Source organism: Lepisma saccharinum, chromosome 18, assembly GCF_977018435.1.
Source record: "Lepisma saccharinum chromosome 18, izLepSacc3.1, whole genome shotgun sequence".
Lineage (NCBI taxonomy): Eukaryota > Metazoa > Arthropoda > Insecta > Zygentoma > Lepismatidae > Lepisma > Lepisma saccharinum.
This window is the reverse complement of record NC_139246.1, coordinates 52,824,568-52,849,973: the sequence shown is the minus strand read 5'-3', so window position 1 is coordinate 52,849,973 and position 25,406 is coordinate 52,824,568. Positions and strand designations below refer to the sequence as shown.

Below are 25,406 nucleotides of genomic sequence, written 5' to 3'. Positions count from 1 at the left end.
ACCAGGGAGCCAGGGCTTTACTCAACGATATTTTCGGTGATCGTTGGATTGGCAGGGGTGGACCTTTACCGTGGCCACCTCGCTCCACCGACCTCATACCACTAGATTTCTTTGTGTGGGGAGAAATGAAAAGGCTCGTGTATGAAACCCCTGTGGAAAGTGATGAGGACCTCGTTGCTCGTGTTAGTGCCGCTGCTGGGACAATTGGTGACATGCCAGAGGTATTTGCACGTACTAGACAATCAGTGCTTCGCCGATGCCATCTTTGTCTTGAAGCCAATGGCAGACATTTTCAACAACGTCTGAGTATACTGGTGTTTGTGAGCCCCTATCAACACCGCATAATGTCTTTTAGTCAAAGGTGCGAGTGAAGATGCTGGAGATCGCTGTACTACATACAGACGATATGCATGTGCGAAGGTTGTGTGCTTCTCAGGGGAATCCCTTCAAGATTTGCTGTGCCTGGAAATGTTACATGCCATTTTGTGTGTTTTCTCGCCATTCTCCATCTTCATTCCTTCGAGGATTACCCACTTTCATTTTGGAGCTCTCTTGTAGTATGTACAGCCTGACGACATGTGGCCATTGTTTAACTTTTGTTTCCCGTACTGCAAAATAGTGTGTCAACATTAGGGGATTGAAAACGTTTTTTCCTGGTTTTCCCATAATTTTTTCCATTTGGGATGGTGTCGCAGTAGTGGGACATGCGACAAATTGGTTTCTTTTCTTCTTCGTACCGCAATGTGAACCGTGTGCAACAGGAGATTTGCAGTTATTTTCCTATTTCCCGAGTGTGGGACTGTGTCCCAGCAGTAGTGGGACATGTGGACATCTTCGTCATTTTTTACTGACTACATTCTGATCTCAACATTATGTAGAAATTAGTAGTAAATTTCCTGTGTTTTCCATCAGGAGATTCCCCACTTTCTTTGTGAGTCCCCTTCCACAATTTACACTGGGCCTCAATTGCTGCACCATTATATTCGTCAGGTACGACTTTCTTTGTATTCTTTTCATCCAACATTAATATCTTTCTTCCTTCTTGAGTTATTGTGCTTTAACCTCTAGGAGCCCGATCGTCTCGATCGAGATGCTCTCATTTAGCCCTCAGGGGCCCGATCGTTTTGATTGAGACACTCTTTCAAGGTCGTAGTTTTTACGTTATAGCTTCACTATTTTTGGCTAGAATTTCGATTTTCTTTTTTCATATTGTTGTTAACACATGTATTTAACAGAAATGATTGTTGCATGTTTTTTTTTCATGAAAATGGCGAGAAAAGGGCGGGAAAAAGGTTACTTCTATTTTCATCTTTTCTCGAGGGAAAAATTTTGCCGACAAAGGAAGGCTGGCTTTGTTGTTCTAAAGCAATGCGTTTCCCTCACCCCTGGAAACTGCATTCGAAGGAAGTTTGTATATCTGTCAAAAGGAATGTTTTCCATGCGGGAGCAAGCAGGAGTTGGGGGAGGTGGAAGAGGGGTTGTTGAAACTGCGTCGTAATAATGTAAGTTCGAGGTGCACTGGAGAAAAGCCTTTGTTCTTGAGCACAGTGTTTCACAAATGGCTACAAAGGTTACCCTGCTTTGTCTAAACATAGAATTTGGAAGTAGCTGCAAGAATTGGCACGCTTTTGTCACTCCCTTCTAGCTTTTCCTCCTGGAAGATTGTGCATACATGAGACTCATTTTGTGCCCAAGTGCCAAAGATTTTTTTGAGTGAAGTGTGACTCTTCCCAAGACTTTATCATCATCTTTACTTCGTTCGTGTGATGTGTGAAGTGTGATAGCGTCGTCTGTGCCTGCTGTGTCCCCAAAAGGCTTATAGTCGACCATGGCTGCCCCGAGTAATCTCCGTTCTGATGAAATCTGAGATGAACTGGAGGATATGGATACAGACTCCGATTGGGATGAAGAAGAGCTTGACATTCTCTCTGATATATCATCAGAATGTAATTCTGATTATATGTCACAAAGATGTTCCCCTTCCCCTCCTCCTGCTCCTGCACCATCCGACTGGCAATGCCCTCCCCAAACTGGTAGGACTGCTCCCAACCCCGCATTTCACTGAAAACTGAAGCTTGAGATGGTGGCATGCAGGCCTTTCGTTTCAGGGGTACAACTCGCCTTACATTGGTCATATGATAGTGATGCAAATATCTTTCTGTTTCTTACATGCCAGCGATAATTTTTATGTGCATGTTGACCTTTTCATGTCCTTTTTTTCGGGGGGGGGGAGCTTTTTTTTTAAAAAAAATACTTTTTTGAGGAGTTCCCCCTTCCCCCTCTATATATATGCTGAATGTGCATAAATTTTATATCGTCTGAATCTTTGATTCATTCCGCGTACAACGGTATATCATTCATCTCTCTAGGGCAATTAGCCTCTGAGCTATAGTCATTTCAAGGTACCGCTGCATTTTGAAGCTTGGATCAGTGGTATGCTGACCATTCCTTTTGGGGGACAACTCACGTTACATTGGTCATATGATAATAATGAAAGTATTTTTGTGTTCCTTACATGTCAGCGATAATTTCCATGTGCATGTCGACACTGTCATGTACTTTTTTCTTGCGGGGAGGGGGGAATGTTGGAATTTTGAGTGTTTTTCCCCTCCCCCCGCCACATATATGCCGAATTTGGATAAATTTTATATAGTCTGAATCTCTGGTTCATTCCGCGTATAACGGTATATCACTCATCTCTCTAGGGAAATTAGCCTCCAATCTACACTCATTTAATTGAAACTTTGCATTTTGCTCAAAATGGCCTTGGGCTCCAAAAGGTTAAACATGGTGTGCGGCGATTCTCGCACGCCTGTCACTCGAAAACAGTGCCGATTTCGACATTTTTTCACATGGCATTTTTTCCTTGTTTTTACTTGTCAAATCACCTCCCAAGCGTTGTAGCAGATATTTTGCAACCCTGTATATATGGAGTGTGTATTCACTTTGTAATGTAATGTTCTGCACCACCAATAAAAGCAGTGCCATTATTGTTTACACAAGAGGATATTCTCCTCGTGGTCAACATAGAAGAGGTGAATGGAATCATTGAATAGATATGATGTCATTCACTCTTGGTCGGCATAGCAACAGCTTTACAACCTACAACTATGAAAGCCATTTCTTGAAACTAGATTGTACTGCACATAATATATGAGATATAATTGTATGTCACTTTTCTCCATCAAAAACCAGGGTGCGCATTATCCATGCATGTACATTATACACGCATAAATTATATATTTTCTGATTGGATTCCGATGTTTTCTTTCTTTTGCCCATGTCTATCAATTTAATTGTTTTATACTATCACATAGTCCATACATTGTGCATCTGGTGGTAATAGCCAGTCAGAATGCTTTACATCAGTAAACGTATTCACTGAAAGAAAAAAAAAATTAACCTCTAATTAATTACACAGGTTGTGTGCAAAATATGTAGCAAATATTGCTGGCTGAAGTTAGTGATCTTTTTTTGTTCCCTAGCCTCGAAATGGAGACTATTGAGCCTCATATTCAGGCCAGTTTGCTTATTTGCCTATTTTAGTGATAATTACATATTTTCAAGATACATGTAACTGCCTTTTTTGAGTGTCTAAATGATGAAGATACTGTTAATTTCCAAAAATTTATGTTCCTGTTTTGCCATTATTGGTACCTTTTGCCTCTATGTTATTAGCATCTCTGGGTCTGTTCATTAACACAACAGCCATTTTACAAAATGGAGAATGTATGCAATCAAATTATTTATGCATCATCATATGACTGAATATGAAATGCAGAATGTTCATTTGAGGTCTGAAATTCAAAAATGTTAATTTCAAATTTGAAGAGTTGATTGTGTGCCAGTCATTTTGCAAAATGACCGGAGTTCCTAAGAACAAAATTTAAAACTACATTCTAACATGCATCTGTTGTAAAAATGTCAAGAAAGTAAAATTGTAGTGCATTCCATGTTTGTACTTTCTTAAATGTCCTCATAACCATTGTTTTATTATAATGTAAAGCCAAAGTGTACTTACATGTGGTTTTGGTCCCAAATCTTGACATTCCAATTGCCTTTTCTAAGTAAACTTCCTAGTGTTTTGTCAATCCATAATAGATACACCAATAGATATTGCCAATAATGACCAGACACCGGTAGGGATGTGCTTACTTGGAGCTGGTCTGATGTCAGTACAAGGTATTGCTTCTATCACAGCCTCTACTCTTGGAGGAAGACTTTCCCCCAAGTTGTGGTAATTGTCAGCCAGTAGTCTCTTCCATTACTACTGCAAAATGGCGAAGTGGATCGCAACTGACACTAACTCATCCCACTGAGGTTCAGTGGGGTTGAGATCAGGTCTATTCAAGTTAATTTTCTCCCATGTCGTCTAACCACTCAATTATGGCCCTTGCTTTATGGATGGGCACCGTGTCATGCTAAAAATTAAAAGGGCCACTTGTGAACTGTTGTCACAAGATGGGAAGCACAGTTTTTTTCTAATGTGTGCGATAGGCATTGGCATTCAGGGTTCCAAGTACCAAAACCAGAGAACCAACACCATTCCACAAAAACAGCCCCGCCCCATACCTTGATTCCACCCCATCCGAATTTTATGGTGGTGATGTTAATTTCCTGATTTATTTATTCGAGAACCTAGTGGGATGTCTAGTGCAACTCTGTGGAGAGAGAGAGTGAGCGAGCGAGCGAGTGAGTGAGTGAGTGAGTGGAAAAAGTTCTCAACATTTTAATGGTTGTTCCAAATTTTTTAATGTAGGTTATCATTGTTGTTAGTTTTGAAGGTGGTCATTTGCTTTCACATTGTAATTTGAAGTAAATATTGCACATGTGATTGAGATTTATATGCTTATCCTTGCAGACCTGATGTTACTCGTGTCAATTACACAGTGCCTCTTAGAGAGAGCTTTTCTCTTCCATTCTTGTACGCTCAGTTTTATGCCATTGGGATATATATGTGGCCAAGCACAAAAGAATCTCAAGAGGTAAGTACTATATGTATGCACAGCTGTCAATTTTTACTGATATTTTCTAGGGTACTAATTCAGAAATCAACTTCCGAGAGGTATGAAACAAAACATAAATGAACTAATATTTATTACACGAAAGTTACACACATACTTGAACTATTTTTCAACATAATTGCCACCTGAATTCAGGTATTTGTCATAACGTTGCACCATCTTTTGTATACCCTCTTCAAAAAAAGATGCCACCAGGGAACTCAGCCTCATTCATCATCACAATCTCATAGAGTGATTCGCCCAATTTCAGGAAATTCTTGAGACACCTTTGGTACCGTGAAGCAGCGGCACTCGCGAACCACATCCGCTTATTCGACAAGGTCATCCATCGCAACAGATGGAGCACATCGCGCTATGATGCCAGGGGTCCTAGGTTCGAATCCCGGCCTGGGCATGGATGTTTGTGAGTGTTTATTCATCAATTTTATCATATCAGTGTTCCCTACTTTCACAATTAGCCAAAAGTGGCACAAGAGCAAAGTAAAATAAAGCAAATCAATCAATCGCAACAAATGGTCTTCCTTGTCCACCTTCATCGTGCACATCAGTTCATCCATCTCGAATTTTCCAGCACCATTCCCTCACACAACCTTCACTCATGACCTCTCCATACACGGCACTCTTTCATGCGATGGATTTTTTCTGTGCTATTGCCTTCTGCCCGCTAAAAAGCTTACACTATAAACCTGACATTTGGCAGGAGCTTCTATTGCTCCAGCTATCATGCTTTGCTCACTACATACAAGCACTGAGCACAGTGATCGACCACTTGGCGTTGCATGATCCAACATATGACAGCTCATTTCTGCAAATGTGCTGTGGTGCTGCAGTAAGCCAAGTGCTCGTGCCAGAGGTTGATTTCCAAATAGCCTACGTATATTTGTTCCCCAATATAAGTAAGCAATGCATTGCTCCATTATAAAGTAGCAGAGATTGTACATATTCAGTATGTGTCTGAACATATAGAGAGCAGACATTTAATTCAAAACCTCAATTGTATATTCATCTCCAAAAACGTATTAGATAGTTTTGATGACAGCCTTAAGAAAATGGAGGTATCCATTTAGAAATGTAGTTATAAGCAGTGTCATTGTATATTTATATAAGGATAACAACAGCATGACTGAATTGATTCATTGTTCATTCTAACATTTCTATTTGTAATGTGTATGTTGATGTATGAATAGACTGAAGCATGCTTGAGTATTTTTTTATTATAATTTGTATTAAACTTTTTTTTTTAGATTGTTTGTTGATTTCAATTTGTAAATAATACACCAAATTAAATTTAGTATTTAAGTACGAATCATTTCAGTACTTATATTATGCTTCCTTTAAACATAAGATTGCATTGTATTATCTGCTGGAATATTTCATATCTAAAAATAAATTCAGGACCTGTGTACTTCATACGTGCCTTTCTTTTATCTATTAAATTTTTCTTCATGTTATACATATATTGGATAGATCTGTAATAAATATGTAAGTGCTGTCTTCTTTCTTAGCTTTGGTAAAGATTATATTCAATGTTCAATTTCTGCATCAATTATAGAAGATAATGCTAATTCAAGTTTACAGTAACAAAATGACAGAGATGATACTGTTTAGTTGCATATTAAGCATTTTTATTTCTCATCAAGATTTATTTTACAATCCACGTGAGCTTAATAAAAAATATGTTCATGTATTCTATTATACAGGGTGATTGAAATAGAAATTGACACTTTTCTAATTGTTTCACCCATCATAATTAATTTATATAAGTGATAAGTGTGACTTGCATGTACTGATAGAGCAACTCTTAAGACTTTTTAAAATTTATTCTTATTTTCAGTCTGTATTTCATTGTCGTACCATCGGTAGGCCAGTCAATGGTCACAAAATGGCAACATCTTGAGAAAGCTTTCTATGTCATGGAATTTGTAAGAACAGAGTTCATAATGACAATGCATCGCAACTTTCAAGCCCAATTTGCAAGCCACTGCCTAACAGGCAATCTATGATTGGGTGAAAAGATTCTGAAAGACTGGATGCATTTGTAAAGTAAGAACAGTAGAAGGCGATAAGCCAACAGATAGCATGGAATGGATTCGGGAATCATGTCAACATAGTCCTCAGAAACCAACACATTGAGCCAGTGAAGAGTTTGGTATTCCACAACCCACAGTGTAGATGGTGTTGAAGCGATGTCTTCATGTTAAGCTGTGCAAGTTGCAGTTGTTGCAAACCATTACAGTTAATAACAAAACTTTGTGCAGACAGTTTTGCATGGAAATGCTTAATCTAGTGAAACATGATGAATTTTCTACTGAACTAATCTTTTGTAATGAGGCCACTTGCCACATGAATGGTAAAATGAAGTGGTGTTCTGTCAAACCAAAAATTCTCACCAGTTCATCACCCTGTTCTTGCAAATTCCATGACAGAAAGCCATTTTGCAACCACTGTCATCCTGGTGTTACAACAATGTACTACATAAGCTGATAAATGAAAGAACTTTATGAGTTGCTCTATCAGTACATGCAACTCACACTCAGATAAGTTAATAATGATGTGTAAAATAATGATTAGATGTGCATATTTTTTTCTTGAATCACCCTGTATCATGGTCCTAATACTTAAACATTTCTATTTTTTAATTCCAGAAGCCATTTATTGTGGTGTTATATTTACTGACATTTCTTTTCACTGTGACGTGGCATTTTGCACAATTTTTGCTGCTCATCCAATCAGTTGTTCTGTTCTGTTTGGGTGCCATGTGGATGCTTGACAAAAGAAAGGTATGTGAAAACGGACATCTGTCCTTGGAATTTGTAACTCTTAAATTGTTTATTAACAAATAGATGAACTGTAACTGAAGATATGTGGTAAGCAGTGATCGAATTGGGCCAGTATGAGCCGGTATGGGATACCGGTAGTAAATTAAGATGCCAAAAAGGAATACTGGCAGTAACATTTTTAAATTGGCACTTATTTATTGGAGCTGATTGCACAAGTAACTACGCAATGGCTAACAATGTACTCGTTCATTTCTCTCTCTCTCTCTCTCTCTCTCTCTCTCTCTCTTTCTTTGTGGTGATAAAAAAAGAGAGAAATGAGAATGGATATATTATTTAAGAAATCACACAACAATTATTGCATAAAAAGACAGGTCTGTGCATATGAGCACACTGGCAGCAATCTATTTGCAATTCGGCGACTGGTGGTAAGGTAAAATAATGCTAAATATTTAATTGGGAGGGAGAGAGAATTTACTTTTAAAAGTTTGCTGAATTTTAGCACAGATCTATTGCTGATCTACATATATTTACAACTTTGAGTTAGTGCCTGTATACCTTAAGAATATTAAGTCTTTGGGGTCCATGTGCAGTCACTTATGAACCACTGCGAAGCCCTTTCCATCTACCTGCCACTGAGATCATTGTCAAACTTTCACCTCGATTAGTAAACTTGCTGTTGTGGTAAGCATGCACAGAGATATTGCATTTTCATTTGCTGAGAAATTTCTGTAAGTTTTAGGCTGACACACGGCAAGAAACCACTCCTGCATGGGAGGCACCATCTTAAAATAACAAAAATGGCATTTCGAAGCTCACTTAATTAGTGTTGCAGCCTTGAGGTTGTTTTGTAAAAAACAGTTGATACCTCATGTAAATTTCAGCTGTATACAGTCTGCCCTATAATTTTGATTGGGCTTTTAAAGTTTTCATTTGACTCTTGGAATATGAGTCCAAGCTAGAAAGATATGCAAAGGAAGGTGCAACAATGATCAAGAAAACCTCAGTGACAATAATTTTTCGTAATCTTTTTTTTCGTGTGGCTTACCACAATCTTAAAGAAAAAATACAGAGAGCTACACAAATGATCTTAGAGAGAATAAGAACTAATAAACCAATTCAATTCTATCTGAGAGGTGACATTAGTTCATCTCCTGACTAGCTTTTCTGAGTGTTGTGAGTTTTAGTGTACAAAACCAGCAAAGCTTAAAAACAATACCCTTATATGTCAGTCATGTCACCAATCAGTACCTCAGAAACTACCAGAACAATAGACAAATTTTAGTGAAGACCTACCAAGTAGAAACTCAACACAAAATAAATTAACTTGATTGCCCTGTCCATGTGTCAGTGAAAGCCAGCAAATGATCTAAAGTGACCTGTCATTAACTTGGAAAGCGAAGATTTAAAATGTTCTAAATTGGAAAGTGAAGATTTAAAATGTTCTAAATTAAAAGCCCTACCAAATACTAATTTAAACTGATGTAAACCATATCAGTTTTCCAGCCATTCTGTCTATAATAAAAGATAAAGTTCCCCGTGCATTCGTGCATATAGCAACGTGTCTTGAAGGCACATTTAGGGAATGTGGGGGTAGGGCCTCACATATTCTTGATCTCCATCATTTTGGAGGTGATGTGATCAACACCATGCTCTGGCCAGCTTTACCCCCCAGGGTTGTTCCCAGGTATAGTCGACGTGCTAGCTACATTAACAAGCGGCTGGCTTTGAAGTCGACGGAGCGCACCCACCAGCTCCAACAATACATGCACCGCACAGTTGAGACTCCACGTGGACTAGACGAGCAAAATGACATCTGCGCCCATTGACTGAAGGTTGAGTGTGATTGGACGAAAACAACTTGCCCGCTGTTTATCCCCACGCACGTTCGTGGCGGCATCTCGCTTCAGATCTTACACGTTAACCAAGTAAGCGTGTCAACTATACCCATTGATTTGAACTCCAGAGCCACTTTATGCGGGGACAAGGCTGGAAAAATTCCATCCTTAGATCACCCAACCTGGGAATCGAACCCAGGTCACCCGTGTGGCAGTCAGACTCCCTACTGACTAGACCACCACAGTTCATCTTCCATCTATGAGAGCAAGATTATTGAATGTTGACGTTTGATTATTTTTTGGAGTTGTAATATTTTCAACATTATTCAAACTACAAATATGAAGTTAAACAGTTTGAAAGAATTGTGAATTTTTTACATGAATTAATATCCATTCTCTTGATTGACTTGCTTCTCCTAAAGAATAGAATCCGATTGACATCTTATCAATTACTCAGAAACTATTTGGGATACTAAGATGTAGTATAATGGACTGAAAAATCTTTACAGTATTGCCTTACTACAATGGAAATACTCATTAAAAAGTCCACCAATCTGAGAGCAAACAATCAAAAATGAACAATTTGATATTTTCAACCTTCGATCAACTAAAGATGCAGAGAAACTTCTTGGCGGCTGTGCCATGTACCCTCTGTTTTTCCTTACTCATTAGTGTATACTTTCTGCTACAGGGCGTATACCTTCTACTTTTGTTTCATTTATACGTGAGTTGGAAATTTAATAGTGGCAACTATTTATTCTCAAATTATACAAAGAGATACCTCTGTGAAACTTTTACAACCCTTCTATGTAGTCACCAGCATTGTGTACAACTGTTGCCAGTGATGTGGAAGTCGTAGTATTTCTATATTAGTGCTTGTTCTGTTCATGGTTTGAATGGAGCCGTCTTTGCCTGAAAAATCTCAGGAACAGTTCGGAAGCTTCATCTTAAGGATGAAATCAAAGTCACATGGGCTGGTAGAGCATCTACCAGTCCCATCAAGCTAACAAATCATGCACCCAAGCATTGTCCTGCAAAATGATAGAAGGATTCAGCAGTAAGTGTCCCCTCTTCTTTGCGATGCAGGTTGCAGGTTATGTTCCAAAAATGAACAGTAATACTTCACATTATAGGTACGGCGAGAATTGCCAGATCTTTCTCATTAGTGGGGGTTCTGACTACACAACTTTAGATCGCCAACTCCAACGATACTCTTCCTCTGGTCAATGTGCATGCTTCTAGTGTTGGAAGGATGAGTCCCTTTACTGGGAGGTAGCTTAGGTATCAAACAAACATGTGGCATAAGTGAGAAGCACCGGTTCCATTTCATACCATATATACAGTAGTGTTGCCTCTATTAAATTTCGAACACACATATTTATTTATGTAATTTGGCCGTTACTCCAGTGAGCTTATTACAGTCAAATACTTTTGGTTTCACATGATCGAGAACATAATGTTGAGAAGGGTTGGCTATGTTTTCCAAATGCACATCAAAACTTTATCGCCATCTTTCGACTGCTATACTAATTTTGTAAAAATGTGTACATATCCTTTTGTAGCTTGGTTGGTCTCTTTTTTGCTGGTCTTGAGTAATGTAACATGTGGTTTTTGTTATCAAAACCAGTGTAGAAGTTTGACTTAATACAACTTGAGATTTCGAAGTATGAAGTTAGCCAAACAAGAACACAATGGTAATAATTGGCAGCATAGTATAAAGGCGCTTCTTGTTGTTAAACCCGACAATTGAGGTCTGTTGTATTTCAGTTTCAATCTCGTAGAAAACAACATTTTGTTCATTGTTTTGCTTTTTTATAAATGTTTTTCATTTTTAGTGTGCCAGTGGTCACACTAAATTCATGAGCCTGAGCATGGGTGCTCTTTGTGAGCGTCCCTTAATCACTTTCATCATTTCATTACTCCTCATCTTCACAATTAAATGCACGGCCATGAAATTAGGCAGGTGGCAGAAGTTCGTGCTGTTGCCAGGTCGGAGCCCAACCCCATTTTTTTTTTTGGAGGGTTAAGAGAATGAAAGATCCTGTTGTAGAGTTTTAGAGTTAATCTTTGTAATCCATGTGATGCAAACTGACAGTATTTGCTCGAAAGGTCAGGGATGACAACTGTATGCCTCGGAGAGAGGTCGGTCTGATGCTCGATCTAGCCAACGTAGCCTTATTGACGTTTGCACACAGTGCGTGGGAACCAGCGACATTTGTCCTGCTTTTGCTTTGCTTTTGCCATGTGTGGCACCAGCGCAATTCTGCCCAGCTGCGTTTAGTCAAAAGTGGCAGAAAGCCAAAGAAATAAACCAAATCGATCAACAATCAAACATTTTTAGTAAAGTTTTTAACAGTATCCCATCTGACAATTCATAAATGCAATAAAATAAAATACTGTAACATCTTATACTGTAGCCAATAAAACATATTTCTTTTTTGTTGAAAAATCTGCCTTTCCATTCTTTAGGAGAAGAGACAAATAGCAGATCCATCAAGGAAATGGATATTAATACATGTTAATAATTCAGAATTCTTTCAAACTGCCCAACTTCATATTTGTAGTTTGAATAATGTTGAAGATACTTCAAACTTCATAAAATAAAACTTAAAAAAATAATCAATTGCCAACATTCAATTATATTGTATGTGCCAAAATACAGTACTGAAACTCGCGCACCTCGAACGCGCATGTGCGTTTGTCGATGGGGCATAGCTCCAGCCGCTCATGTTCTCAGTAGTGAAAAGGAAGTTATAACTCTCTAATAATGTGTATGTAGTGTTTCTTTCAGGATAAATAAACTCACAGATGACAGCAATGTAATGTTCGTCTTTTAATTTCAGTACTGTATATTTTGGCGCATACTGTATTACTCTTTTCTGCCAACAGGTATTACCATCATCAGTATTCTAAGATGAATGACATGTTTTTTGTAAAGTTAATTGATTTCATCCATACATTTAATGGAAACATTTGATTGATTCATTGATTTGCTTCATTTTACTTCAATTTTTGTGCCACTCTTGGCTAATTTGCAAAGATGTGAATGAGTGATGACATGATGAAATTGATGAATGGACACTTGCAAACATCCATGCCCAGTCCGGAACTCGAACCCAGGACTCGTAGCGCGATTTGCTAACCTGACTACAGTACTGACCATGAGATATCAGTTAACTACATCATTCAGTAAAATATTATCTGACCGTGTGAACAATTGAACCATTCGATACCTCTTGATTGCTCACAAAATAGAACAGTTACAAATATGAAATTAATGGATTGAAGGAAGTATGAAGTTCTTATATAATGCCTGCCAGTGGGAGTAAAAAAGAATATCAGTAATATCGGCATCAGAAAATATCAGTTGGATTTTGATTTACCAATATCGACCTATACTTTTCTGGCCTTTTCTTTCACAAGATCCACGAAAATGGCACATGCAAACTTTAGCAGAGTCTAATTATCCTAGAAATTATGCAAAATCAAAGTTTCCATTTATTTTACACCAACATTGTATGAAAAATCTGTATTTTGTAATTACATATTCTGATGTAAGTCTTGATTATTTTGAAGAAAACTCTGGTAAATTGATCTTATAGTTGTGGTGAAACACTCACCCGCAAATGTTAATCAATATTTTGAACAACTTCTAATTGTTCATACTATGGGAATGAGAGACACGGTAATAGATAATTCAGGTACTCACATTTTCCGTGAAGCTATTTTAAGTAATTTTCTATTAATTTCGGTAGCCACCATCCTCGGAATTCGTTGTGGCGTCGCTTGGTGCATTTCTGCTGTTCCTTCCTAAATCGCCGCTAGGTGTGCTGTTGTCGCCTGTATGTTTGTGTATGTGTCATCTGCTGTTCACCGGTGTTAATTGCTGCAGTAAAGGAAGCCAGGCGTGGTGTGCCTGACCACTATCTATGTTGAGTTCATGGTTGTAGTGCATGATGGCATGTGTTGGCATGCTCATGAAGACCCGAGGGATGAGATAGCAACCATCACGGAACTGGTACTAAAACATGGATATACTGAATACCTACTCTCCACATGGTGCAGCAAAGCTGAAATCCAAGTCAGACAACCTGCACCGTAAACACAACCTGCTCCATCAATGCAACCAGACCCCAGTAGCAAAATTAAGTGGTTTTCCTTCCCCTACCATCCTACCACATCCAACCACCTTACCAAAGCTCAGGCACACCATTCCTGGCTTCTTTTACTGCAGCAATTAACACCGATCAACAGCAAACAACACATATGCAGACATACAGGCAACAACAGCACACCTAGCGGCGATTTAGGAAGAAACAGCAGAAACGAACCGAGCAACAACACAACGAATTCCAACAAGGATGGTGGCAGTGGGTACCGAAATTAATAGAAATTACTTAAAATAGCTTCACGGAAAACGTGAGTACCTGAATTCTAATTGTTACAAATTTGAAGCATTGCAGTGGCTAGAGTACGCCATCTGCACGAGTTTCATTTCAAATTGGCATCAGCTCATCCTGAATATAAATACAATTTTATGGTATGAAATAATAATTTCAAAAGACGTTCATGATCTCAAATTGTCTCCTCAGCAAAGTATGAGAAATACACAAATGTAAAAGTTCCTTTAATGAAATGTGAATCAAAATGGTAACTTTCCTGTTCCAAATTGGGTACAAAGCTTTCTATGTTAATCAAAAAATACATATAAACTTGTATTTTTGCATTTAACAATGTATCTCAATTTTTTTTAAAACCTTAACACTTACCAACTGTAGTTTGTTAATCATATATCTAAACTATTGTCACAATTGCTAATTGGCATGTCAAATTCATTGTTAGTTTTTTTTTTTCATTTGAGAATTTTGATGTGACAGGTTTGAAACCCTTACAAATTTGCACAAAATATCAGTTCTAGCCTTAATTTTTCAATTCAGGTTCTACAGAGCATAATTCAATTCAATTCAATAATTCAGTAGCATATTTCAGATATTAATGGTAGTCTTATTTGTCATAAAATGGATGGAGCATATTGCAGTAACCTTTTATTTTCATGCTGTTTTGACTTTTGTTCTTTTTTCCTGATTTTCATGTTAATAGAACTCTGTACTTTCTGTACGAGACGTGTTTCCACATTTGAAGCAATACTTTATTAGGATCAATTAAATTTCATATCGGCCTATCCCCCTTGCAAAATTATCAGTAATTTTATTGATATGCCTATGTCAGCCAATATTGATAAATTATCAAATAACCAGTCCTATCCCGAAAGCCTTTTAGGATGGAAAATTTAATTTTGTGTAATAAGTGCAAAGCATCCAACTCTAGTTTGTGATGTTATTAACCAGAAAAGTATCATTTATATCAGATTGATGATTTCCCATAGTTATTGGTAGCAATGTTTTATTTTGTACAGTTTTCCTGAGATAAACATACCGTACCATCCCATTCCATTTCAAACAATTTGGAATTAATTTTGTCACTTCACCATTTTTAAAAATTTCAACAATTTTAGCACTTGTTTCTATATCCTTCAAGTGCTCAAAATGAGAATTAAAATTTTTTTTCAGGCTTCCATTTGGATCTGGTAGTCATTTTGAATTAGCCACACGCAGTGATTTTTACCTTTTTCAGATGTTTGTGAAAAACTTCTGTTCTGTGAAATTTGCTGTAACTTCTGTTCTGTAATTCCAGATGTAATGATGCAAAAACAATTTTCTTTATAAATAAATGCTCTTTTCTTTTTTAAAATTACATTTTTGCTCTGAGTAGTAGTTTCCTTGCTGTACTACAATGAATCCAATAGATGTTTTTTTTTCATCATAATTTCTCATCTTCGTAGCATGAAATAACATGAAGGGGGCAAAACACTTTAACCATATTTTTTATTTGTACTGTGTGGTGCTAGTTAAGTCTGAAAATTATGCAATATATGAAGTGCCTCTCGGGTCCCTGTTTCTCTGTAAGCCCTCAAAATTAAAAATTAAAAAAAAAAAAGAGTTTAATATGCTCTAACCTGAATGGGGGATAGGAAAAATATGAAATTTGCACCAGAGTGGGACCTCTTGAAGCTCAACATCATGTAACAATTTGATGGTGTTTTTCTGAATAAGAGAGAAATTAAAGATTAAATTTAGCCAAAATGAGCCCCTTTATAGTACTAAATAAAACAAATAAAACATATGTGGAATTGGTAAATAAAATAATTGCAAGACAAAAGATAGTTATAAATGCATTGAAAATGTAACTTATTAAAATGTGTATTAAATATGAAACTACATATGTACATACAAAGTGAGTCAAAAGCTGTGAACCAGTCAAATATCTTTCAAACACCTAGAGTGAATTAGCAAAAATATGTAGATTTTTAAAAATTGTAAAGCAACAAGGGTTGGCTGAAATAGTATGGAATGACCCTATAGTGCAATTTAATAGTATGAAATGACCCTATAATGTACAAGGCGTGTCAGGAAAGTAAAGATACAAACACATTTGCATATTAGGGGAATAATGTGTACCAAAGTTAGCAACACTGGTAGTAACCTTGATCCATAGGATGAGGATTGGGAGTGAGTCGTCAGTGCTGCGCTGAGTCTTGTGCGAGGAACATGCGTTGGAAATGGCAGCAGCAGTACCGAATCCCACCAGATGTGAAGTGCACGCCGTGATCAGGTTTTTGCAGGCACAAGGAAAGTGTCCATCGGAGATCCATCGAGAAATAGTGACTGTGTACGGGAACGTAATGAATCGGAAAAATGTGGCGAAGTGACATGTTGTCACATGGAATCTGCTTTATTCATGACAAGGCCCGGCCCCATTCAGCAAATGTCATCAAGGATCTGCTTGCACATTTTCAATGTGACATCCTTGAACATCCACCATACAGCCCTGACCTGGCACCCAGCGATTACCATCTGTTCCTGTACCTAAAGAAACATCTTGGTGGAAAACACTTTGACAACGGCGATGAGGTCAGGGAAGAAGTCACAACTTTGTTCCAGATGTAGGCGGTGGATTTTTACGATTCCGGGATACAACAACTTGTTTCGTGTTTGGACAATGGTGGCACTTATGTGGAGAAATAGCCTCTGTACCAGGGTAGCTTTAGTTGCATGTAATACATTTCTTTTTTAAAATTATCACCGCTGAAGCTCCATTTGGAATCAGATTGACATATCTTTACTTCTAATCCTTAGCAGTAAGGTTGAGTCACACATCTCCAATTAAGAGTCAGACATATTCCTAAGAATACATTAATTACTCTCTTTCCTGTAAATTTGATAACATTCCTCTGCTTCTCACACGGCGGAATGATATAAGATTCTTTTAAATATGATTTTATTGCTGGAAAATGTTTACGCATCATAGAATTAAGATTAGTTGTGTGTATTTCTTTCTTTCATGCCTTTATCTTTCTTTCTCTTGCAGGTTACTGCCATTCTACTAGTTCAAGCTGTTGCTTTACTTACCGTGTGGTATATTCAGTTCTATCATCAGATGATTCTGTCATCGTTTGTACTTAGTTTTATTCCTGTTGCGCTGTATGTGTTGAAATGTCGGCCTTCTCAACCATACTTGAGCCTGTGTGGAAATCTAGTGTGGTCCATTGTAGTCTGTGTTGCTACTCCTGTTATTGCCTTCCTGCTCAATGGATCAATACGAGTAAGTTATATCCTACATTAAAGCAGTTAGCAAGTAATGCATGCATATTGAGATAAGATGCAATACTGTTAAGGGATGCAAGGAGTGACCTATTTCGAAAGCACTCGAATCTCCTAGTAGCTAATTGTAACACTCATGAAGATGTGCTAGTGACAGCTAACAAGACTTTGGTGCCTGAAGTCACAGTCAGGATGATTTCTGTGATCGAAACTTGTGGTTCTGCAGATTCACCACAATGACACCAAACCCTCCCAGAGGGTCTGCAAAGCCTTGAAGATATGTTGTGAACAGAGCTGAACCAATAGCAATACCAGTGTATTGTTGTCGGTATTGGTTGGAATTTAATCACTGATCCAGGCCAGTACTTATCGGGAGTCCAAATGTCATACAAACGCTTTCACGGAGTATAAAAATGCTGAAAATCGTGTAAAGTGCTTAATTTTCATTCTAGGGAACAATCAATTGAAGCGTAGACCGCCACATCAGTGTTCGTACTATCAGCAAGCAAGCCACTCGTGGCCATTTGTCAGCATCATAGAGCATCGATGAATCAAGTGCACAACAGTTTCCGTAATTATTTTAAAAAAGTGATTTACTTACCAGATTTATAAAAGAAGGTGTTCAAACTAGTCATCTTCGATATACACACATTTTTTATATATCTTTATTAAGACACCCACTAATGTAAGCTGGCGAGGGGGCTAGAAACTGTTTTTTTACGGAGGTCCTGAAAGTAGACAGGAGACTGTGAAGTGATAAGGGTCCTTGTTTTGTATTGTGTGTCCTGATTTTTAATCTGGTCACTGTGAAGTGCTAGAGTGCTTGTTACGTATTGTGTTTTTCCTAGTGTATTCAACCGCAAAGTCTATTATGGCTCAGCAAATGTTTTCTACTGCATAGCGTGTATTTATTTATGATTCATATGTGTTAACTCAGTTATCACATGAAGTTCAAAGCCGATTTGAAACAAGATTCCTGGGTGTAAAAGTTCCATGTTGCAAATAGACCACTCTTTAAACTAGTTACGAAAACGTGCACGCTTGATTCGCTGACAGTCTACAGTGCCGGCATATGGCCACGAGCCCCTCGCTTGCTGATAGTGCAAACACTGACATGGTGGTCTACACTTCAATAGATCACTCTGTATTTTACAATACTGTGGGCCAAAATGGATTATGTAATTTAATGAGTATCTCATGTGCAACTATGAATATTTTAAAGCAAAACTCTGGGAGATTGCTATGATATTAAAATAAGTAATGTTTTTAACAAAATTTCGACTGTGGTTGTCTCCCACAGAGACAACACCGCTGCATGGAGGTTGCTTCATACATGTTCCACTCCAGTTTCAAAAGTTATACAGTTGGTGTTGATACTCTTCTGAAAAAAATTTTGCTAAGTAAAGCAACATGTATGGAAACAAAAAGGAACAACAAAAATATATATGATTTTTTGAAAATTTATAAAATTATTCGCAGATTCACATTAGCTTTCACTAATTACTAATGACACACTTCCAGATATACGTAGAATCGCCCAACATTTTGCAATAGCGTAGAATTGAAGAACAGAAGTGATATTGTGAAAATCCACACACAAAGAGTAGACGTAATATAATTGAGACTTACCCCACAAATTATAGCCAAATCAAATTACTATTCTCTATGTACTAAGGGTCACCAAAAAAATCATCACAGTGTGTTCCAAAGTCACATTTTACATGATAATAGTTCTTGGTATGAAAATGTTCCAGCGAGGTATGTGAACACTTTTTTCGTGGGACAGAAATTGACCAGCTGGGTATTTAAGGGTTAATTATGGTATTAACAATACTAAGCTGTTTACTAAGGGATTATTGGAAACACGAAAAAAAAAAAATTCTGATATCTCAGCAACAGAAAAAAAAACAGGATTTCAGGTACCAGAAGTTACATAAGATTGAAAATTACATAAGACAACCTTTCTTGATCTAAATTTGTAGGACAAGCACAGACCGATTTTTCTGTATTTTAAGTATTTTTGTTATGTGTGTGTTCATGCTGTACGTGCACTTTTTACGTTTCTTACAGCATATATGTGTATTTTGGTGTTTTGTCTTTTTTATTTTTTTATGTTTTCTCTTCTTTCTTTTTGTGTTTTTTTATCCTTTTGTGTTTTTTTATTATTATTTTTTGGTATTTTGATGTTTTATATTTCGCAAACTGTTAGATATTTCAACTAAATTTGTAAAATGTGAAGTACAGATGGTTAAGTGTAAGAAAAGGCTTGTGCCTTAACTTCGCCATCCAAAAGAAGAAGTAAATAAAACTAACACCAGTATGCTGAAAACCCTCAAATGTTTATTCAGTGTAGTACAGACGACTCTCGCTATGTGATGAGCAATCTCCAATTTGATCTCTTGTAACTAGTAATTAAGCACATGGCCATGAAATTAGGTAGGTGGCAGAAGTCTGTGCTGTTGCCAAGGAGCACAAACCCCGTGTGTTCGGAAGTTTAAGAGAATGAAAGATCCCGTTGTACAGTATCGAGGTTGGCTTTGTAATCCATGTAATACAAACTGACAGTAAGTCTCGAAACTTTCCTGGCGACAAATGATAAATAAATTCTCTCAGGCTATCGACCAGGTCAATTCTGGAACAGTTTCCAAACTTATATGTATCTGGATATGGACGTTCCTGTTGTAGATTGTGGACCAATTGAGAACTGCTGCATCCCCACTGCCAGCTGACTATCGTTAGCTAGGCAGGATCCACAGGGAAAAGGGAGAATCTGAATCGCAACACAGGGCTCGAACTGGATCCTGCCTGGTAGCAGGGACGCAACAGACGCAGCTCCCGATTGGTCTGCTATCTACACTGGAAACATCCATACCCAGATACATATAAACCGGGTTGATGCTCAGCACTCAGCTCTCGAAAGCTTGGAAACTGTTTCAGAATTGACCTGGTCGATAGCATGAGAGAATTTATTCATCAAACTGACAGTATTTGCTCTAAAGGTCAGGGATGACACAAAAGTGCCCTGGAGAGAGGTCGGTCTGACGTTTGAACTAGGCAACGCAGGCCGGTTGACGTTGCCACACAGTGTGCGGGAACCAGTAACTTTTGTCCTGTTCTCGATGTGCTTTTCCCATATCAGCCCAATTCTCCCCAGCTGCCTATTTTCATGGCCGTGTATTTAGTATAACAAATTGATCACTTGGAAACTCTCTCCAATTAAATGACCAAAGGAACTCATAGTATCATTAAAAAACTTTATAAAATGTAATGCAAGGCGAAGTGAGTTGAAGCAAAAATCTGGGAATTGTGTGCAATAAACACCTAAATTCGGAGGTACGTACAAGTCAAATGTATTGTGAAAGGAAAGCCTGTATGGGAAAACTTAAATCTTTGTACCATTTTAAAAATACTCTGGATACTAATGTTAAAGATTGATTTATGCAAGTGCTTGTTCTACCCAAATTGGACTATTGTACTCCAGCAAACGGTAATGTTTCTCAGGCCTAAACTACAAACTTCAAAAATTCAGAACTGTTCTTTACATTTCATCTTGAACCTAAAAAGAAAGAACATATGTTGAGTTCTGATTACCCTGTATATACACACACACAGTGCTTATTTTCGAGGCACAAAGTTTTCAGTTCTGTTGCTAATTGATCTGCTATGTAACACAAGTAATAATCATGCAAAGTTAATGAAATTTCAACTACTAAAAAAAGTATTGCATATTCATTTCTGATCATACATGTTTCCCTATATTTCTTTCATTGACATGTTTGATTTAGATTTTATTCTGAGCTATGAAAAGGTGCCAAAATGTACAATTGTGTACTGCCAGAAAAAATCACTGTGTGTGGGCATGTGTGTAATATATGAGGTGCATTTCAAAAGTAAAGGGCGATTGGGTATAAAACATGAGTGGTTACAGTGGTCATATTGTGCTTGCATGTAGTAACCATATATTCACCAGTCTGCTGTTGTTTGCATTTGTGTTACAGAGAGTAATGATGGCTGCATGAATAAGCATCCTGCTCATTGTGAAGTTATGTCTGACAGTAGGGCCCGGGACTTTATGTTATAACATGTTTTTAATTTGGCATCGGAACAAATACTGGGGTGAGATCTTTACATATCTGTTGGAAATCAGACGAAATGGATGTAATTGATAAGGTATATTTTGACAAATTTTACCAATTTCCTGTTTTTAAAACATTTCTTCATTTTTCTGGTAATAAGACATATTTCTGTATAATTTTATAATTGTCTTGCATATAATCGGTTATTTTGTAATTTATTCTTCGTACCTTTAGCACAACGATAGTTTATCGATGGCAGTATAAGAAAATTTCAGACAAAGAAATCAAAAGCAGATGCTGTCTTTTCTTACCAACTAGTACAGAACAATAATACCCCCCATTTTTTTATCCTACCGACAATTGATAGCAGTGCGAACATTTTTGAGGAAAAATGTTCTCTGTCATTGTTGTGCTGGCACAAGAATCACCATAAGCAGTTTTAATTGTTTTACTTTTTTTTCCTTCTCAACAATCAGTCAAAAGTAAAAATAAGAATCGGTACATTACTGCCCCTACAGAGGCAGTCCGTGATAATTACAGCAAGGGAAGCACATACCATAAGAAATTAAAACAAGCATTGTTGTTGTTATTATAACTCCTCCTTTATGAATTCTTCTGTCACTATAATAACTTGTTTCACATTCTTTTTATCAACTAATTGTTACAGAAAACTTTAACTTCTCATTTTGATTTATTATCTCCAATTTCCGCAGTTGAACTCATAGTTTCAAATGTTGTCAGCATAATTTCAAAGTGGATGTTTGTGTTTTGTGATAACCCTGTGATGCTTTAAGTAAACTCTACATGTCACCAAAATACCTAAACTGCAAGGCGAGGATGTTACCACTACAAATATCCCTTAGCAGTAGTATACCCCGGCATTCATTTTTTTTCCCTCAATTTTCACACATATCACACAGTTTTACTATATTCTCAGTTTTTCTCATTATGGACAAACACAAACATCCATGTCCTAACCGGGATTAGAACCCGGGACACCTGGCATTGTAGCACTGTGCTGACCACTCCGCCACGGAGGCCGACTTCCATCGGGGAGGCCTGCCAATGTGGAAAAATAGATTGTTTGCAGAAGAGCATTAATACCTTCTGTTTGGCTTTACGTCCTATTTTCAAATGAGTTTTGATTTTAAGTCCACTTTATGCACAGTCCCCACCAGGACTGGACCTACAGTTTGAAGTATGATAGGAACCATTATGTGCCTCCACCTCGTATAGAACCTGGGACCCCTTGATTCCAAGACAACAATGTTATCACTATGCCATCCAAGAGATCCTCTTTTCAAGTAAAAATTGAAAAGCATGTGTGGTTGTAATCGTGGGTTCCCAGGTTCGATTCCCAGTGGAGGGACATGCACAGTGATTCGGATTCCACGTTAAACTGTAGGTTCAGTCCTTATTAGCCTAACTGTGCATAAAGTGGACTTAGAACAGTAACTCTATTTTCCACATTGGTCTGAATTAAAATGACAGGCACATTTGTTTCTTATTTCTCTTGTAGTCTACATGGGCATCAAGGGAATCGATGCTGCCGCTAAGTCTGCTGATGCAGACGGCAACGTTCTCGTCCACCTTCTGAAAGCTAGGGACCTTCAGAATGTGTTTCTTTGTTGCATTCTTGAAACATGGCAAGTCGAGTAGGATGAGACAAGGAGGAACAAGCTTCGTACTCTCAAGCTCGTCACTGGTGCTTGGCATGCCTCGTCTCGGCCATCGTGCCGAGAATAAGTGACCCTAACATGGCTCCGAATTGGACATAGCCGTCTAATGCATCGCCATTTGCTGCAAGGACTAGACCCTCTGTTGTGCCGTAGTTGTGACGTTGTTTTAAGCATTTGACGCATTCTTCTTGAATGTGCCGATTTTAACAACCTCAGACAGAGTTTTAACCTTCCCAAGGACTCTTCATCCATGTTGGGTAACGATGTCAGTGTTTTGACGAATGTTTTTGATAAGAGCAGGTCTCTTCCACTGTTTCTGAGGTAGTTTTAAGCTTTCCTTGCCTTTTTTAATGTGTTGTGTTTGTCCAATGCAGGTCTGTTTACAACGTGCATTTTTTAACCTTTCTTGAGGGGCTTTTTACACCCCTTTTTTTATCTTTTTAAATTTAAGGTAAGGGTTTTAGATAAGGGGATCTTCCCTGCACTCATCGAAGAGTGCAAAATGGCCTGAGGTGCTGACGCACCCAAAAATTTTAATTCAATCAATCAATCAATCTTGTAGTCTACAGTTTATACCCAGTAAATCAGGCGTTGGTCTAAAATACCAGAAATAATCTCTCTTTCTCTTGAAAACTTCTTGATCTCGGGCTCTGAATGAAGCACGCACGTACACTCTCCCCCGCTCACCTGCTTCACGGCACTACCTAGCTGCCTCAAGACCTGAATGAGTTCTAATATTCATTCCCTTTGAGTCAATTGAACCGCAGTGATTTGGTCAACTGTTAAGTGTGATTTTTAAACGTATGGTTTTGATACAAATTCTGGAAATAAAGCAAATGAAATGTATTGGGATAACTCACAACACAAAATTTGATGCAAATGAACAAAAAAAATATTACAATACAATATTCTTTAAGCAGCTTTAACTTTCAAAGTAGCTATCGGGCCAGAATGAGTAGAGCTCATGCGTTCCCTTTGCCGAAGATCTACGAAGAATGAAGAGCTCCTTTTCCCGAAGTATCACGGAACAACCGAACCCCGAGTGTGAGCGACACACTGGTAGAGCCAGCTGGTTAGTAGGACCAGGACGAAGACACATGTCTCTCGGCTTTTTCAACAGCACTATATAGAGTTGTATTAACCTCTAGTCCTTAGAAAAACATATGCATCTATGTAAGGATAGTTTGAATGAAACTGTAAAAATAAATTTATCACATAAGCATAATTAATAAATTAGTTCATTTTCTACTGTAAGGTAGTGACTCATTCCACGGAATATTCACCCATGCTCTACACTATTGGCAATCAAACAGTAACTTTATAAAGGGAAAACGTATGAAGTGTAACTTTTTCTGACAAAAATTTTGCAGGTTGTTTTATAGATTCTACATAATTAAAATCTGCCTTAAAAAGTTGTGTTTGTATATTGATTCCCTAGATTTACCAGAGCTGCAGCAAGCTGTCATTTTCGGTTTATTTTCTACAAAGGTGTAATTCTGACATAATAGTAAATGAAACTTAGGATAATTACAGTGAACCTCATGATATTTTCAGTATTTTCCCACTACATGTTTCGGGTTAAAGGGACTCTGACTTCATATTATACCCACCCCCCACCCTGAAAGATATTGACTTCCCATATAATTGGAAATTAGAAAGTACTGTTGTGTATATTTTTGGCTTTACTGAGAATATTTCTGCATTTTCTGACATATTTTAAATTTTTTATGACATAATTACATACATATTTTCCAGTTTTATAGGACCCGGGCCCTAGTAATGAGTGAAGGAAGAGTAGGGTAATGGTGTCTTGAGTTTACGGAAGGCTGTACAACTGTTCACTACAGAGATGGAGAGAGAGAGTTGTAGGCCTAGTGTTCAGACCAATGAACTTGTTGAGCATGTGTTTGGCAAAGTGCACAAAAAAATTATTTTCACATGAAATTTCCAGAAATACAGACATTTGTTGTTCCGATTTGTTACTGACAGAAACTGTGTTCACAAAAGTGAGTATTAAAAATGGCAGTACTGGACTGGCTCAAATTCCAGGCGGTGGAATTATATGCAGAAGGATTATTATTACACCAAAATGTGTTCCCTGGTACCAAAAATGATTGTGAAAATAATGGTGACTACATAGAAAAACTAAAAATGATGGGAAAATAATGGTGACTACATGGAGAAATGATAGAAAAATAATGGTAACTACATGAAAAAATGATTGGAAAATAATGGTGCTACATAAAAAAATGAAATATGATTGGAAAATAATAGCTGGTGCTTGTGATATTCTGATGCAGACTTTCCCACAGCGGTAGATAGGAAGTGGCGGACCTGTTGCTTGGCCTGCC

The 25,406-nt window shown here is 37.7% G+C and overlaps 1 protein-coding gene across 1 annotated transcript in view; it reads left to right on the top strand.

Annotated features, from left to right (window-relative positions):
- LOC146002073 (protein C-mannosyl-transferase DPY19L3-like) overlaps positions 1-25,406 on the top strand; it is a 70,554-nt gene that overhangs the window by 24,861 nt on the left and 20,287 nt on the right. Inside the window, exons 5-7 of the mRNA XM_083139789.1 lie at positions 4,862-4,985; positions 7,670-7,804; positions 17,068-17,301. Of these exons, the coding sequence (XP_082995915.1) occupies positions 4,862-4,985; positions 7,670-7,804; positions 17,068-17,301 (493 nt within the window). The remainder of the gene's footprint in view (positions 1-4,861; positions 4,986-7,669; positions 7,805-17,067; positions 17,302-25,406) is intronic.